This window comes from Aotus nancymaae, unplaced genomic scaffold (genome assembly GCF_030222135.1).
Source record: "Aotus nancymaae isolate 86718 unplaced genomic scaffold, 86718_ANA_hifiasm-v0.15.2.pri h1tg000108l, whole genome shotgun sequence".
Lineage (NCBI taxonomy): Eukaryota > Metazoa > Chordata > Mammalia > Primates > Aotidae > Aotus > Aotus nancymaae.
In genome coordinates, this window is record NW_026988523.1 from 27,929,921 (window position 1) to 27,947,904 (window position 17,984).

A 17,984-nucleotide genomic window follows, 5' to 3' on the forward strand; every position below is an offset into this window, starting at 1 on the left:
TAAATAGAAATTCAGGATTAAGTTCAAGAGAGGCCTGAGCTAGACCTGTAGATGTGCTGGTCATAGCTAAAGTTCTTTAAACTTCAAAGAGGTGATGGCTGAAGTTAGGAAAGTGAAATGACTTAGGGAAAGTTGGAGAGAGACAAGATCAAAGAACCAAAGACTTTAAAGAACATCCACAATTAGAAGACAACGGGAAGAATTTAAATCAATAAAGAAGACAAAACCGTAATATCATCGCATCTTGGAATTAACAACTAAAAAGAGATTCAAGGAGGAAGGGATATTCATTACATGAATTTGGCAATTAGGTTTGGCCATATTGGACATAGCATTTTGGTAGAATGGCTGGGTTAATTACAGAGGAGGAAACACAATTGTTGTGGCAGAGAATGTAGGTTGCCCTTTGGATAAATTGGGAATAAAAAGAAAGGGGGAAAAAGGAGTACTAACGTAAGAAAAATTTTACTGAAGATTTCCAGCAAAGAGTAAGAAGCCAATGGAAGGGAGAAGAGTGAGCAAGACACTTCAGAAGTGAGAGGAGGGGACAAGGTTGGTCTTGCACTATAGAAGAAGTATGGAGAAAATTTGGAATGATTGCTGTGAGGAATGATAGAGATAACAATGAGAATATACAAAAAGATTACAGCGCCGGGCGCGGTGGCTCAAGCCTGTAATCCCAGCACTTTGGGAGGCCGAGGCGGGTGGATCACGAGGTCAAGAGATCGAGACCATCCTGGTCAAAATGGTGAAACCCCGTATCTACTAAAAATACAAAAAAAAGTAGCTGGGCATGGTGGCGCGTGCCTGTAATCCCAGCTACTCAGGAAGCTGAGGCAGGAGAATTGCTTGAACCCAGGAGGCGGAGGTTGCAGTGAGCCGAGATCGCGCCATTGCACTCCAGCCTAGGTAACAAGAGCAACTCCATCTCAAAAAAAAAAAAAAAAAAAAAAGATTACGAAGTGATAATAAAGAAATTCAGTGTCATTACTTGAATTTTGTTTGGGATCCATTTTATTGGCTTCATGCTTTTTCTAACAATGTCTGGTTGATCGGATGTCAAAAAAAGAAAGTGTAGGTACATCTTAGCATTAGGAATTTCCGTTGCCAGAATGGTGAATGGTCAAGGATTCCGTGGAGACCATGTGGCCAGTGAGTACAACCTGGATGCCAACCATGAAGGTGAAATCAAGGCTGAAATAGTCGGGTAGTAATTCTAGAGAAACTGGGAAGAGGTTGATTGTGTGAAGTAGGAGGAGTCCAGTAGCAAAGGCTGAAGTCAGGAAAAACAAAACAGATCATCTGGAGGGCAAAATTCCTAGGGAAATGTCCAGGAGAATGAAGCAAAATGAAGTAGTAGCAACACCCAGAATTATTGTTGGGAAAGCAGTTATGAATAAGAAATCAGTTTAGGTGTGGTGGTTTATGCCTATAATCCCAACCCTTTGGTAGGCCAAAAATCCCCTTTGGAGGATTGCTCGAGGGTAGGAATTTGAGACCAGCCTGGGCAACATTCTGTTTTTTCAAAAAGAAAATAAATTTAAGAAAAAGAAATGAAGTAATAAATTAGTGGAAATTGAGGAGGAAAAGGGAAGTGGGATTCTAAGGATGGATGTGAAGAACTGGTGCGAAGACGAAGAGATTTGGAGAGAAATGGTTAAAGCATGTGGAACATGTAGGTTGTCCCTTGGTAAGGCATGATGGACGATGGTTAAACTGGAAAAATGGGGAAGCATCGGGATCATCATGTCAATCATTTAGGGCTCAGGAAAAGGCAGGCAGAATGTCACAAAACTTGAATTTTAGAAGGTAATGAAAGTAGGAGGCACAACCATATAAGTTTGAGCATGAAAAAAAAGGGGAAGCATTGGTGGTGCCTTCTTGTGGGATGGGAGTGTCACTTCAAAGCTTCATGAGGATGGTGCCTCTGCTTCCCAGGTTGTGGAGAGCAGGTTTGTGGTGACACAGAACAAGACTCAAGCTCTCATCGACTGCCAAGGGCCTCAGGTGAAGCCGCAGGAGGAAAGGAAGTGGGAATATTGATTTCTACCTAACAAAGGAGACAATCAGTCCTAAATTTTCCAGCCAGGGATGAAGCTCTGGGACTCCCCCACTGACTTCAGTAGACTGGTGAAAGGTAGGATAGAGAGATTTGTTTCTTTTTCCTGGAAAACCTAAAGAAGAAATAATTTCCTGACCATGTTATTACAGCATTGGGGCACAGCGCTATGAAAGTCAAGAGATTAGATTGATTTTCTAATGGTTAGATGCTATACCATTCTAACTCTTCATTTACAATCATTAATGACTCTCTTGGTCGTATTCTTTTGGAGCTGAAATTCACCAGTTTTGGTGAACAATGAAGTAGATGAATCGGTAATAAATATTAATAGTACAAGCAGCAGGAACCTATGGACAAGCTGAGGGCTTCGACCAAGGCAAGAAATTGTTAGGCCCTCATAACCCTGACACCAGCTGGCTGAGTGGGCTCAACTTTTCTTAGTCTTAGTTTAATCATTTCCAAGGTAGACTTTCAGATTCTCTCCCACAATAATAAATAGTGTTAGGTATGAACAATCACTGGAATTTAGAATATTGCTGTGGAGTCTTGGATTCAAATTCTAGTCCCTAAAACTGAGCATAATCTTGGCAAATCATTGAACTTTTTTTTTTTTTTTTTTTTTTTTTTGAGACGGAGTTTCGCTCGTTACCCAGGCTGGAGAGTGCAATGGCGGGATCTCGGCTCACCGCAACCTCCGCCTCCTGGGTTCAGGCAATTCTCCTGCCTCAGCCTCCTGAGTAGCTGGGATTACAGGCGCACGCCACCATGCCCAGCTAATTTTTTGTATTTTTAGTAGAGATGGGGTTTCACCATGTTGACCAGGATGGTCTCGATCTCTTGACCTCGTGATCCACCTGCCTCAGCCTCCCAAAGGGCTGGGATTACAGGCGTGAGCCACCGCGCCTGGCCTGAACTTCTATGCCTTACAATTCTTAAGATAGGATGGAATTCCTTCCAATCCTAAAATTAGGTGTAAGATTATTCAAGAGCTGAGGAAACAAAAGCACTTGTTGCCTCAACTTGAAAGTGGAGTTTACAGGTGGAAAAACCGGAGGCAAACGTAACATAAATGCTTTGATTAGCTGAAGAACTAGGAAGTCAAACTTAGATCATCTATGTTTGCAGCACACTGAGTGCTCATCATTATGAGAGGCAAATTTCAGTAAGTGAGAAAATCAAAACCAAGTCTCTTTTGCATCAGAATCCTTTATTTTTAGCAATTTTACCATTTGGGTTAAAAAAATGATTTCTTACCTTAAAATTTCTAGAGTAGCAGTAACAGTTTGAAGCTTTTATTCACAGGATGCTTTTAAAAAATCATTTCATTATCCATTAATATTTATGTACATACAATGTGTTAAATCCTTATACACCAAAATAGAATTCTTTCTCAAGTGAGATGAAAATGCATACAAGGTAGAGAATTCAGAAGACAAAAATTCTAGTAAAATGAACTATTTAATAGAATAAATCCTATTTTAAAACACATTTCTATCCCATGTGCAATGTAGCTAAATTATCATTTCTATGAAACCTCTAATCTTTAGATTTCATGACTTTTAGCATGCTTAAATTCTCAGTATTATTATTCTTTTACCCTAGTGGTGTATGTTTAATATTCATTTGCACTTACCTTCTGATTCAGTAATAATTTTGAACTTTGATACATATGGCTGCATGAGGGCTTAATGCTTAGTAAAATTGCTAAGACTTTCTTTTAACATGTGTATTATTGTTATAATGAGTTTGTTTTGAGCTTGCTGAGCAGAGGTGATCTGGTCTGGGATCCCCCTAGGACAGAGCTTATTTTGGTAGTGGTTTTCTCTTATAGATAAAATCTGAGTTCCTTCTTTCTACCTACATTAGCAATTCCAAATATTCCTTGCATATTCCTGATTTGGTTGTCTTTTCTAATATCGTAAGAAAAGTCCGTTAAGTCCATACCTGACTTTTTCCTCCTGCCTTCTTTCACAGGGGTTCTTAGCTATGTTAAATCAAATATTCTATGCCCAGAATTTGACAAAAGGCATTTCATTAATTATTTTCTATTTGGAATCCTTCACAGTTGCTTTTTTTTTTTTTTTAGACGGAGTTTCGCTCTTGTTACCCAGGCTGGAGTGCAATGGCGCGATCTCGGCTCACCGCAACCTCCGCCTCCTGGTTTCAGGCAATTCTCCTGCCTCAGCCTCCTGAGTAGCTGGGATTACAGGCACGCGCCACCATGCCCAGCTAATTTTTTGTATTTTTAGTAGAGACGGGGTTTCACCATGTTGACCAGGATGGTCTCGATCTCTTGACCTCGTGATCCACCCGCCTCGGCCTCCCAAAGTGCTGGGATTACAGGCATGAGCCACCGCGCCCGGCCCCCTGCCAGTTTTTCATAGGATCTAAGCAGGAGAGACAGGGTGTAAAAACTTACATTGACCAGTTAAGAGTTTTAAATGATTTCGAAAGCAGATCAGCTTTATCATTTAGGGCTCTCTTGTACCATCCTTTACGACTAGCATCATTCCTTAAAAGGTTGCCCAAGGAAGGTTTCCTTTCGGAAGGGAAACTGACACAGGAATGAGTACCCTAGTTAAAACCATGGGTGACAGAAGCAAGAGCAGAAGATTCATCTCGTTCTCCTGGCCATATTGCCTTCATCTGTCTCCAGGAAGAACACGTAGTTCACTCTAACATGGGCAGTCTTCACCTAACTGATTCGGAAGAGCTGCGGGGTCAGTGCACACAGTTGCAGAAGCACAAAGCAGGAGTACAGAGGTGTAACGACAGTGTATTTTGGGGAGGGTGCGGAGCAGACAGGTCTGTAATAACGGTTGTTCGCCGCAGCAACCGGGCCACACAGATAAAGCAGGAGTAGCCCGAATCCGAGCTTTGATTCAGCAACATGCTCTAACCATGCAGCCGTCATTTTTCCTTCTGAGAAAAAGTGTAACCCAATGGGCTACCCTCTCATGACAGCGCCGGGATCCCCGGGCTTTGAGCCCTCTAGGGCAGAAGTCGTCCGAACAATCAGGGGAGCTACCCCGGCTGTGAAGCGACGTGAGGTCCTGGGCAGAGGTGCCCTCTGTGGGCACCAGGCCGCGACGCCTGAGCCAGGCTAGGCCGGGCCCGAGGTGGAAGGAGACCCTGCGCCCCCAGCGCACCGGCGGGACCCCTGCGCTCCGCAGAGGGCGGCGGGTGGGGACCGCTCCCCTGCGAGGGGAGAAAGTCGGCCTCGGCCAGGCGGGGCAGACTCGGAGGTGGGGAGAACGAACGGGAAAGCGCGGCGGAACTGCGTCCTGGAGGTGTGAGGAGGTGGCCTTGGAGGCTGAGGGCTAGGCCGGGACCTGGGAGGCAGGGAGGAGTGAGGGAAAGACCGGCTCCTCGATTCGTTTCTGTCAAAGATGGCCAAATTCCACGCTGCCCTTCCCCCTCCGCGCCTTTCCTAGCCCCCGCCTTGGTTGCTCCCAGGGCTGCGCGAGGCGGCGGGGAGGTCCAGGAGAGCGCGCGCGTGGGGAGGAGGGGACGGGAATGGGAGACCCTCCTGGGCTGCAGCTCCCGCCCGCCGGCCCCTCGGGAGGCTCAGGAGTTGGGGACGAGGGCTCTGCCGCTTTAAGCTAGGGAGTGACGGTTCGGGGGCGGGCCCTGGCGGGCGTGCCTATGCAAACCAGGAGGTGGTGCCGGCGGTGGGCGGGCCCGTAGTAAAATATAGGGGCGGGGCGGCGGGAGGTGCGGCTGCCTGGTGGGCGGGGCCTCGCGGGAAGGCGGGGGCGGGAGGAGGCCGCGACGGGTTGGTACCATCGCGCGCGTCCGGGGAGGGGGACGAGTGACTTTCCCTGGAGGGGCGGGCCCTTCCCGGCGGCGGGGCCGGACGCCGGGGCGGGGCGGGGCGGTCCCCGTTCCCCGCGGGCGGGACGTCGGGCCGGCGGGAGGGGACACCCTCCGCTCGCGTCCGAGGCGGGGCCGGCTGTACCTTTCGTGGCGCGGTGCGGCGGGGGAGGGCCGAAGGGAGGGAAGGGGCGGGACCGGGAGGGGGGAGCCGGAAAGGGGGAGGCGCCGGCGGACAATGGAGCCTATGTGTGCTTGCGGGAGTGGGACGGCGCCGCCGCCGCCGCTGCCGCCGCCGGGGGGAGACGCTGCGCCGCCGCTGCCGCTGGCCCCGGCCCCGGCCCCCCGGGGCTGAGAGTCGCCCGGGACCCAAGCCCCCTCCCCTGCTCCGCGCCTCCTTTCCCCTCCCCCACTCCTTCCTTCGGGGTAAGTGGCACCTGGGGGAGGGGGAGGGGAAGGGCCGGAGCCGGGGGTAGTGGGGGCCGGGTCCGCGTCCGCGTGTTCTGAGCCGGTTTGGGGGCAGGGGCAGCCACAGCCGCGCAGAGCGGGGAGGAGAGGGGCGGCAAAGGGGCGGGGGCCAGGGTTGCGGGTTTAGTGAGTCGAGTCTGGAGGAACCTGTGGGGGGAGGTGGGGGTGCTTCACGGGCGTTGGGGACAGACGGGGGCATCTCTCCTATTTTTTAGAGGTTGTGTCCCAAGCTGTGCTTGGAGAGGTTAAACGAGGAGAGTGAGGACAGTCCCAGGGTCCTGGGATGCAGGGGTGTTGGAGGGGCGAGATGGAGAGCTAAATAAGGGAATTGGGACTGAGTTTGATGGGGTCTGTAAGACCCCTGACATGGATAGAGGTAAAGGGGACTTCGCAGCCCAGTGACTTGTTGAAGGGTGGGGGGAGGTGGAAGCTGAGAAGAATGTATGAGTGGTTAAGGGCCCGAGCAGGTGAGTTGGTGATGTCTAGGTCACTGAGTCATTATGGGGGTCGTGGGACACACAGGCGATTTCCAAAGTGGAGCCCTAGTCACTGGCCTTTGAAAGTTGCAAAGGCTATTAAGATGTCAGTGATCAGTGTTGGGTGAGCTGGTGAAATGGAGGTGTCCTAAGTAAAACAACGGCAGGGTTGGTTATTCTGTCCAGAGGGAAGGAGAGGGAGGGGCCAGAGGCCTGTAACAGTATTGCTGGGGGCCTTATGGGAAGGCTACCAAGCATAAAGGAGGAGGCCAGAAATCTGTCCTCCAGCAGGTCTGCAGGAGGGTAAGGAAGAATGGGATTTTAGTGATAGAAGAGACTTAGCGCCTAGATTGGGAGTCCAGCTGGGGGCTAATAAAGTTAGTAGATAAGTTAGAGAAATTTACACAACTCTCTCTTAGTGGAGAGTCTATAAGATGGGATAGAATTGATGCAAAATTAGACTTTGATTACAGCAAACTTAGGTAGATCCCTGGCAGTGACTTCAGTGGGAAAATGATTGCCTACATAAAGAGTTACAGTTTGGTCAGTGATGTGTATTGGAGTTAGCACTTGATATATTCAAGAATTAAATGTTCCTTTTTGGGGCAGAGATTTGGACTTTTGCGCACTAAGCAAAGTGATGAATTAGATCTAACAGATAGTAAGGATAAACAGTAAAATCGTTGAGTGATGGGAAGAGGGGGCAAAGGATGTTTGCGGTGAGACTCATGTTGAGTTTGGAACCTTTGTGGACATTGTGCAACGTGATTGTCCTGTTTTCTGTTTTTTACTGAATAGTAGTGATTGGAAAGTTTTAGCAAGGAAGAAATGTTTGTGTGAATAGTGTGATGGCCTTAGATAAAAATTTAAGAAAGACCTCCTTATTCACTATTGAAAAACACCCAAACTATTAAAGACAGTGATGGGTTTATAAGAGGAGGTGTTAGTTAAATGGCATAGGATGCTTTGAGAAATGAAGGTTCCATTAGTTGTTTGAGGGTTTGGACAAGAAGAGAAATTGTATCTTATTTTATTTATTTATTTTGAGACAGAGTCTCGCTTTGTTGCCCTGGCTGGAGTGCGGTGGTGCGATCTTGGCTCACTGCAGCCTACACCTCCTGGGTTCAAGCGAGTCTTCTGCCTCAGCCTCCCTAGTAGCTGGGATTACAGGCGCACGCCACCATGCCCAACTAATTTTTGTACTTTCAGTAGAGACAGGATTTCACCATGTTGGCCAGAGTGGTCTCGAACTCCTGACTTCAGGTGATCCACCCAACTCGGCCTCCCAAAGTGCTGGGATTACAGGTGTGAGTCACTGCACCCAGCTAAAAGAGAAATTTTAATGTAAATTTGAGAAAAGTTGAGATCAGGGAGGGGAGTATGAAATTTGGAGTTTTATGACCTAAAGATTTGAAATTGAACCATTAAAACATTTTGGTAATAACCATGTTGAATATAAGATGATAATGGTTTCAAAAGGGATGATAGATAGACAGGGAGGTCATTGGCTAAAAGATAAAAGAACAATTTCCATGGAGTTCTCTTTGAATAAGGCAAGTATACGTCACTTGGCTGTTCAGAAGTGTCTGCTCCTGTGAATCCAAAGAAAATGCTCTCTGATTTGTGAGGAAAAAGAATACAGAGGTTTCGCAAGCATTATAATCAACTAAATATATGGTACAGTAGTTAGAGCCTTGGATGTAAAATCAGGGAGTTAGTTTTCCCATTGACTTACGTGTGACTTGGAACAAATCCCTCATTTTTCTCCAGTTCTCCCATCTATAAAGTAGTAAGACCACCTGCCCTAACCACTCATCATGGTGTTTCAGCCTAACAGGTTAACCTCAAAGTGCTCTGAACATCTCTGAGAATGAGAGATTATGTAGCCCACCTCTTCTCATATCTGTAAAACTACTCTCTCCCAAAGAGACCAAGTTCAGCCTTTGTAATGTGCTTGATCAAGGAACAAAAAGGAGTATTTTGTACATCTGTCTGGTTCTGTTGTTTGGGTTTTTGTTTTATATTAGTTTTGAAAGGTAATGCCTCTCTCCCTTTAGTGGCAAGACAGTAACAGTGATGACAATTGTAGAAATGTATGCAAAGGTCCCCACGGGAGAGTAGCAAGATAGATGATGTGAGTGCTGACCTGGGCTAACCCATCCCCAAATGTCTGGCCTTCGATATGTTTCCTGGCTTCCTGGCAGCTTAATTTTCTTCAGCTATGAAGTAGTGTTGGTGGAATAACTACTCTGTCTGCCTTGGTGAAGATTACTTGCTCTAGATCAGAGGTTCTTAACCTCAAACATCCCATGTGCTCCTTTGGCAGTCTAGTGAAACATAGGACCCCCTTCTGAGAATGTTGTTTAAATGCACAAAATAAAATACATTGAATTATAAATGAAATGGAAACAGTCATCAAAATATTAATTGTAGCACAGTATACAGTATATGTTTCTTTATAGCACATTAAATAATAAAATGTAGCTGCAGCTCTAATGATACTGTAATTTTTTGAGTTAGTGTATATGTTATGTCAAGGTATCTGCGACAGCTATGTGACATGAACATGTCTTGTGGTTTCTGTTGGTGACAAGGTCACAGAATTGCTAATACTATCAGGGGTGGTTACTTCCATTCATAATGAAGGCCATGCTAAGTTTTACTTGGAGGTTAGTCAAAATGAACATCTGAGTTTTTCCCAGCAAGTTCCCAAACATTTTCCCCTCCCCCGAGTCTATCCACAGACCTCTTGGGAGTCAGTGGATCCCAAGTTAAAAAGGATGAGTTCGTATCCTTTGCAGGGCCATGAGTGAAGCTGGAAACCACCATTCTCAGCAAACTAACACAGGAACAGAAAACCAAACACCGCATGTTCTCACTCATAAGTGGGAGTCGAACAATGAGAACACATGGACATAGGGAGGGGAACATCACACACCAGGGCCTGTCAGGGGGTAGGGGACTAGGGGAGGGATAGCATTAGAGGAAATACCTAATGTAGGTGACAGGTTGATAGGTGCAGCAAACCACCATAGCACATGTATACCTATATAAAAACCTGCATGTTCTGCACACGTATCCCAGAACTTAAAGTATAATAAAAAATAAAATAAACTCTTACTCTAGACCAGCTGGAAAGTTATGTTATCTGATGACCATTTGCATTTTAGGCTTTCCAGTATCTTTTAGCATCTCCGTCATGCGAAGAACAGGAGCATAGAGAAGACGTGAAACAAAAGTCCATTTCACAATCAGCGGTGACTGTTATTGGTTGTGGAAAACGTTAAAAACGATGATTAAAATGAGGCTTTTGTATCTGGTGGCTTTTGCTGTTCTAAACTCCCAGTCACCTGTTAGCATGGGCCTCAGTGGGATGGACTTGAACTGCAGCGACCCTATTGTGGACTTCTTGTATTTTGAGATTTAATGGTTTTGCCTGCCTTCTCCATTTTAGACCTAATTGTTTTCTTAACTGTTTCTTCTTCCAAACGTTGCTTTGGCCGCACAGCGTTGGGGAATGGGTGGTTTTCCTTGGAATCAGTGTGAATTGGGATATAAAGTTGTCTTTCCTCTTATCCCTGTAGGACTGAATGTGGGACTAGTTGGTGTCATTTCAACTTTGACCTAAACATTCTCATCCGTTTGGGTGGCAGAGATCATTTTTGGAAAGTTCTTCTGGGTCCCGATGTAGAAGAAATAGCAAATTGGACATATTGAAAGGTAAAGAACATGATGATACGTTAATTACTCTTGTGATGCAATCTGAATATCTTGGATTTTTTCTGTTTCTGTAGGGCCTCTTGTAAGTTAAAACTACATTTATTCATTATTCTAAGAATTCTCAAGGCCAAAGTCATCAAACTAAATGCGTGTCAAAAATAGCAGTTATCTTACACCTTTCCATGAGCAGGCACTTGTGTAAGTAACTCATCTCATAGGGCCAAGGAGCAAGGCAGGTGGTGAGAAGTTAAACAGGTATTTATCATGTCATCGTTGGTTTCTGTGAACGCAAGGTAAAGGTAGCAATACACGAGCCCCAAGCTCATTATAATACATGAATCAAACAGCATCGATTGAGTTTCTATCAGGTATCAGGTGCTGAGAGGAGGAACAACAGTGCCCTCAGGGAGTTTTCTGTCTACATGTAACAGGATACAGTTTTGTGTTCTAACAGTGTTGTGATTATAATGCAGGGGCTGGGGGCATGGAGGACAAACAGAGGAGAGTTGCTGATCAAGGAGAATTTCACAGAGAAGGGACGTTTGTGCTGAAATACTATTCTGGGCAGCCATTATTCCAGATGGTGATGGTCGAAATTCATTTTTGAATCTTTGAATTTTGTCAGAACTCTTCAGCTTGGTATAAAATTATATTTGCTTAAAGTTAGCTATTAAAGGGTGACAAATGTATTTTTACCCCATGTGTACTAAAATTAATATTTATATTAATTTTTACATTATTTACATACATATTAAATACATAATGTATTTACATTACATTAATATTTATATTAATTTTACATTAATATTTTGCTTGGACCAAGTTTTTCTTTACATGCCCATTGCATAGTTTACTTTTCTCCACGTTGAGGAAAAATTGGTTTGGTTTTTCCTATTGTGTACTTTTTGTGAGAGGAATCCTTTTAGTAGTCAGTATGCCAGAAGTGAAGAATGAGCTAGGAATGGAATCCTGAGGCCTTTTAGTTCCACATTCTAAGTTTGATACTATGCCTTTTATGGAGTAGTGGTCATAGCATAGAAATGAAATTTGTTAGACATGACATCGTTCTAATAAACTAGACTTCTTAGAGCAGGGAATTGGGAAAGCATCATTGGAAGAGTTGAAATTGGAATCGCAGAGGTGACTCTGAGCTGGGTTAGATTAATTTGTGAATTTACTTAACAACTTTATGGCATGCCTCTCTAGGAATCCTTTTAAAGATTCCTAAATAATTTAGCCCTAAGACAGTCTGCAACTTGCTTCTTCCTTGCCATTTCAGAACTATCAATTCTGGGCAAAGAGGGAGGCTCGGTGTCATAATTCTACTTTGTAAGGACTAATGTTGGAAATTGTTCTGCTTGGCCAATACTTAGTGTTTTATTGACTCAGGCAGCTCAATTCAGTACAGCACTTCACACACAGTAGGCACTGAATAAAAGGAAGTCATCTGGCCACACTATTCAGCTCTAAGTTCCCACAGAAGTGTATGAAAAGAGATTTTCTTGCTGGACGGAGGGCTATGGTTGAGAGTAGGGAGGAGCTGTGAATGGTCTTCATTGGTAAATTCAGAGGGATATCTGGAATTTCGTCTCTTCTCACCTTTACAGTCAGTTTTCATATCTCTATACTAATAAGGAATGGAAAGAAGCAAAGTTATGAGGGGTTTCTTTCTACTAAATTCCCAGAATTCTAAAAAGTAGAAAACTTGATTTGCGCTTTATATTTCTCCAGCCTCTAAAAATCAAATGTGTAGTTGGCAAGGAGGAAAAGCCACAGAGCCTTGAACTGGCTACAGATCGGATATAACCCTTGAAACATTGGGAGTTGTTTCCATTTGTATGGGGGTGACAGTTTCCCCTTTAACTGATATTCTGGAATAAATAAGAAACCTGTTTTTCTCTTAAGATATTCATTGACAAATTGATATTGTTGATTTTTAAAAAAAATCTGCTTAGGATTTTTTTTTCCTCCTCTAGACGAGGGTCATCTTTGAAAAGGGGGTTCCTGGACGCCTCACCTCCAGGATGAGCACTGCAGTGTCGTGACCCTTGGGGTTTTGGTGAGTATATTGATGGCTGATAGCACTGGAGCACACGCCTGGCTTAGAAGGATGAGCTTAGGGAAAAGCTTCAGCTTTTATTTAAGGCCTTTTTTTCTTTACATCACCCAACCCTTAGCCCCTGCCGTTGGTCACCACCATTTTACTGTCTGTTTCTGCTGCCAACTTTTGGATCCGGTGGTATTTGTTTTTCTGTGCTTGGCTCATTTCACTTAAGGAACTGTCTCCAAGTTCGTCTACATTGTTGCAAGTGACAGGATTTCCTTCTTTTTAAAGGCCAAATAGTATTGCATCGTGCATAGATAGCACGTTTTCTTTATCCATTCCTTGTTAATGGACACTTAGTTGATTTCCTATCTTAGTTATTGTAACTAATGCTGCAGTGAACATGGGAGGGCAAGTATCACTTCCACATACTGATTTCATTTCCTTTGGATAACAACAAATGATTTTTTAAGCAAATACCATGTGCTAGGCACTATAGTAATTGCTAGGTATACAGAGATGAGTAAGTCAGTTGTGGTCCCTACCTTCATGGAGCTTATGGTCTAGTGGGACAGATGAATATTACACAGATGATCACATAAATTACATCTATAATTACAAAGCATGAAAAATGTTATAAAAGAAAAACCCTAGATGTTTTAAAAAGAATATAATGGAAAATTTCATGTAGATTGATGGCAGTAAGGGATTCTTCTCTTCTAAAAAGAAACACTTAAGCCAAGACTTCATTCTTTCAACAAAACAGTTCAAACTTGATGTGAGAAAGTTGAAGTTGAGGGAGAGAGGTGTCAAGAATGATTTCCAAATTTCTGGCACGAGCAACTGGGTGGTTAAAGGAGCCTTTTTTTTTTTTTTTTTTTGAGACGGAGTTTCGCTCTTGTTACCCAGGCTGGAGTGCAATGGCATGATCTCGGCTCACCGCAACCTCCTCCTCCTGGGTTCAGGCAATTCTCCTGCCTCAGCCTCCCGAGTAGCTGGGACTATAGGCGCACACCACTGTACCCAGCTAATTTTTTGTATTTTTAGTAGAGACGGGGTTTCACCATGTTGACCAGGATGGTCTCGATCTCTTGACCTCGTAATCCACCCGCCTCGGCCTCCCAAAGTGCTGGAATTACAGGCGTGAGCCACCGCACCCGGCTGGAGCCATTTATTAAGATACGGAAAACGGAAGGAAAAAAGTTTTAGGAGGAAGGCTATATAATTGAAGAATTCATGTTTGATCCTGTTGAGTTTGAGACATCCAGGGAGATGTCACGCAGGTGTGTACAGATCTGGACTGGACTTGTAGATTTGGGAGTTGTTGGCATGGAGAGAACTCAGAGAATGAGAACAGAAGAGGACCAAGATTAGAGTCCAGAGGAGCTCTAAAGCTTAGAGATCAGGTGAAAAGCGGGCCTGCAAGGGAAGCAGATGAAGAAGGCTGGAGCGGTGTGAGGAAAGTTAGGAAGACGACGTGTTATGGAAACCAGGAAAGGAGTTACAAGAACAAAGTGAGCAACTGGCAGAATCTAAGAGATGGAGTAAGATGAGATTAGAAAAGTGGACGGTGGTGACCTTAACAAAAATAGTCAGCGGTGGAACTTGGTTTACAGTGGTTGAAGGATGAACGGCAGGTGAAGAGGTGAACGCTGCATCTCGTCAACTCTGTGGAGAAATTTGGCTCTCAAGAGTAATAGAATGCTAGACCTGGGTTTTGTTCTGCTTTTTTTTTTTTTTTTGAGACAGAGTTTCGCTCTTGTTACCCAGGCTGGAGTGCAATGGCATGATCTCGGCTCACTGCAACCTCCGCCTCCTGGGTTCAGGCAATTCTCCTGCCTCAGCCTCCTGAGTAGCTGGGATTACAGGCACGCGCCACCATGCCCAGCTAATTTTTTGTATTTTTGGTAGAGATGGGGTTTCACCATGTTGACCAGGATGGTCTTGATCTCTTGACCTCATGATCCACCCGCCTCGGCCTCCCAAAGTGCTGGGATTACAGGCGTGAGCCACCGCGCCCGGCCTTTTTTTTATAAACACTGGAAGATTCTACAGCCTGTCTGAATGCTGATTGTAAAGATTCAGTAGACAGAGGGAATGGCCAAAGGGGAGAATGAGAGCTCTCCAAAGGCTGGAAGGGTTATGCCTAGCCCGCCTGTGGCTGGACTGACTTTTGGGAGAAAGTGGGTTATTTTTTGTTTCTGTAATAGAAAAGAAAGAGGGGATTGGTACTGATGGAAATTGGTTTGTGTATTTAGCAATGCGAACTTTCTGCCTGGCGACATTTCTTTCTGTTAAGTGCTGGGCAAGTCCAGGTACTGGGACTGGGAAGGGAGGGAGGAAAAAACATGGTACTCAGGAGATGCAGAAGGGATTCTGAAATGGCTTCAGGCACGATGAGCCAGTGTGCGTGCTGGAGAGTGGCAGTAGTCATGGCAATACTTAACACTGGAGTGCTTACATTGTACTGCTGAACACTATATGAGCTAGCTCACCTGGCCCACCAAGACTCACTTTGACAGTGACTACAGTGATGAAGAGCACAGACTTTGGGGCCAGAGCAGCCCAGAGTGCTGGTTAAATGCCCGCTCTACCACTTACCAGGGTGTGAACTTCGGCAAGTTAACATTGCAGAGACTGTTTTCTCATCTCTGAAATAGAAATAGTAGCGGCACCTGCCTCCTGGGGTCGTTGTAACTGGGTTAACATGTTTGCACAGTGCTCAGAACAATACATGGCACATAGTAAAAATTTCAAGCATTAATTTAAGAATAGAAGAGAAAAACGTTGCATAAGTAGATCTAAGGTGTTAGGAGATGTAGTTATGTTGGGGGAAAAAATCTCTCTGGCTATAATGATTCTGTGGAAGATCCTTTCCAGTCATTAAAGGTTCAACAGTTGAACACGAACCTCCTGAAGAGCCTAATTTTATTCTTTGGAAGTATATTTTGTCAGATGTTTTTTGCTCAGTCGTTTTTATCGTCAGAAAGGCTTAAAGTAGGGACAGCTTATTTCCTTGGATCAGGGATTGAAAAACCTAGATTTGCATCCCAGTTGCCGGGTGAGCCCACATGCTTATTTCAACCTCTGTGCTGTATCTCCCTCCATAAAGTAATGGGAAGGAAGATGGCTTCAAGGAAAGAGCCAGGGTCTGAGAGCAGTGATTGGAAACATGAAAGAAGCCATTCACACCCCATGTGCTCCATTCGTTCATCTCTGAAATGCCTGTCAATCAAAGTCAGGCAAATTGCGAGCAAATGAAACTGTATGTAGAAGAACTTCAAAAATAAAAGTGTTTTATGTTCACAGCGTTATCATGAGAAATAATCTTTGCTACCAGCTCATCATAAATGCTTGGCAGATTAATGAGGTGATTTGATATTTGTAATGTTTTGAGTTTCTTTGGAAGACGTGTGTAACACAAATGCCAGGTATTTCTGTTCTGTGAGAACCTAAGTCACAGAGGATCTAACTACATTCTTAGTACATCATGCTGAGTATTACAGAAAAACCAAAGAACTTTAAAACAAGGTTCTTGTCTTCTAAGAATGTAGTCTTCACAGGGAGATAAAATATACACCTAGGATTATTCAATACGACATGTGATGGAGTGCTAGAATACATAATGCAGACAGAAAGTTCCAGAAGAAGTTACAGAGGGGGACTATAGAGGTGTGGTAACTGCTTTTCTTTTCCTGAGGTAAATGTTTTCTGATGGCTTTGTCCATGCAGGATTCATTTCCTACTTCTGTTTTCCCAGTGATTTCTAATATTCAGTGAGAGGTTACAAAATGGTTTATGATTATATATGTCAGACTTGACAACCACAATCCATTTCTTAGTCTAAACCAAAAAAAAAAAAAAAGCTGGAAGATGGTGGGGGATAAAAATACAAGCTTAAATAAAATCAAGACCCAAAGGTTTTTTAACATGCTCTCTCCTCGGGTCAGCATAGAAACAATCCATAATGTTTTATTCTAGTTCTTTTTCCTGAATTTTTTATTTAAAGAGGAAAAAATGTAATTGGGTGTCAGAACTTCCATAAATTTCTTTCACCATCCCAGGTAAAATAGCTGGGATTATTGCAGATTTTTAAACAAGGAACTAGACCTTTAACGCTTGACAGTGACCAGAGTTGCCACAACCTGGATTATAATTGATCCTCCCAATTTTAGCCCAGCCTCTCCATTCTCTCAAAGTACACGTAAGCTGCAACACCTGAGCTGTCTCTAACTCCCTTTGGTTCTGTAGTCACTGGTTGCGCCTCTGATACCCTCCTCCTTCATTCCTGTACTTTGCCAGTAAGATACTAGAAGCTGGCAGGGAGTTGGTAACGGGATAGTGGTTGCAAGAAAACCATAATGGAATTGCCCTGGGAGGGAGCAGAGACTTAAAGTTATGTCTTGGTTTTTACCTGAATTCACCTAGGCTTCCCTAAATAAAGGACTTTCTCATTTGTTCTCTAGCTAGGTTTGGGAATATATTCTTGACCTTTATGCTTCAAATTAGCCTTGCAAATTGGCTCAAAAAATATCTTAGCGTTCAAAGATGTTCTTTTACTTTCAGAATTATGGATCATTCCCATGCTTACCTATGCCTGCAGTCCCTGTCGTTAGGCGGTGAGAACACGAGACACATACTTGGCATAATTTAATAGAAAGATCATGGAAATCGGGGCAGAACTGATTGTATTTGGTGTTGGCTCAATATTTGATTTCAGAAGTACCTCCTCTAATGTCCCCACACCCCCAAGGCCCTGAGAGTATAAACAGATTAATTTGCATCATGGTTTGAAATTGGGGGGTTGTGACATTTCAGTGTCGTTGTTTGCCATCAGAGCTGAAATACCAGATAGTCACTGTGGATCTGCAGTACCTAGGGGTTTCAAAGCATTGTTTTGAAAAAAGAAAAACCCAAGTTTTTGAGGGTTTTGTATTCAAAAGTACAGAAGTGTAAGGGAGAATACACAGCTAAAGAGAACACTGCCTTTCTCACCCGCTCACACTTGCCTGGTCCGTGCTGCTTGGTTGGGAGGCGTGCATGCTTGGCAGGAAGTCCTAGTCACCCTTCAGCTGGTGTGGCTTCGCTGAGTTGGCTAGCGCTTCACCTTGATCCTGTTGTAAGGGTGTTTTATGTCTCTGTTTTTGCTCCCAACTCTTTTTGGTTGGCCTTTTCCTGTAGCATGCCCTGGAGATGCGAGATTTTCCTTTGGCAGCAGGAGGCACGCCCCCGGAGAATGCTGGAGCTGCAAGGGGAAAGGACCCACTTCCACAGCAGAGAAAAACAAAGAGAAAAAAGACATACAGGCAGCCAGCACTAAGGGACGCGCCCAGCAAGCAGTGGGCCAGTGCCACTGCCCCTAGCAGCCGTGTCTGCTGCAGCCCGAGAGGAACTCGGTGAG

General features: G+C 44.4%; 1 protein-coding gene across 1 annotated transcript; it reads left to right on the forward strand.

Moving 5' to 3' along the window:
- Positions 1-17,776: 17,776 nt before the first annotated feature.
- On the forward strand, positions 17,777-17,983 carry LOC135272315 (uncharacterized). The gene has a single exon (XM_064370776.1). It carries the CDS (start codon positions 17,777-17,779, stop codon positions 17,981-17,983), a length of 207 nt encoding a protein of 68 aa, XP_064226846.1.
- Position 17,984: the final 1 nt, after the last annotated feature.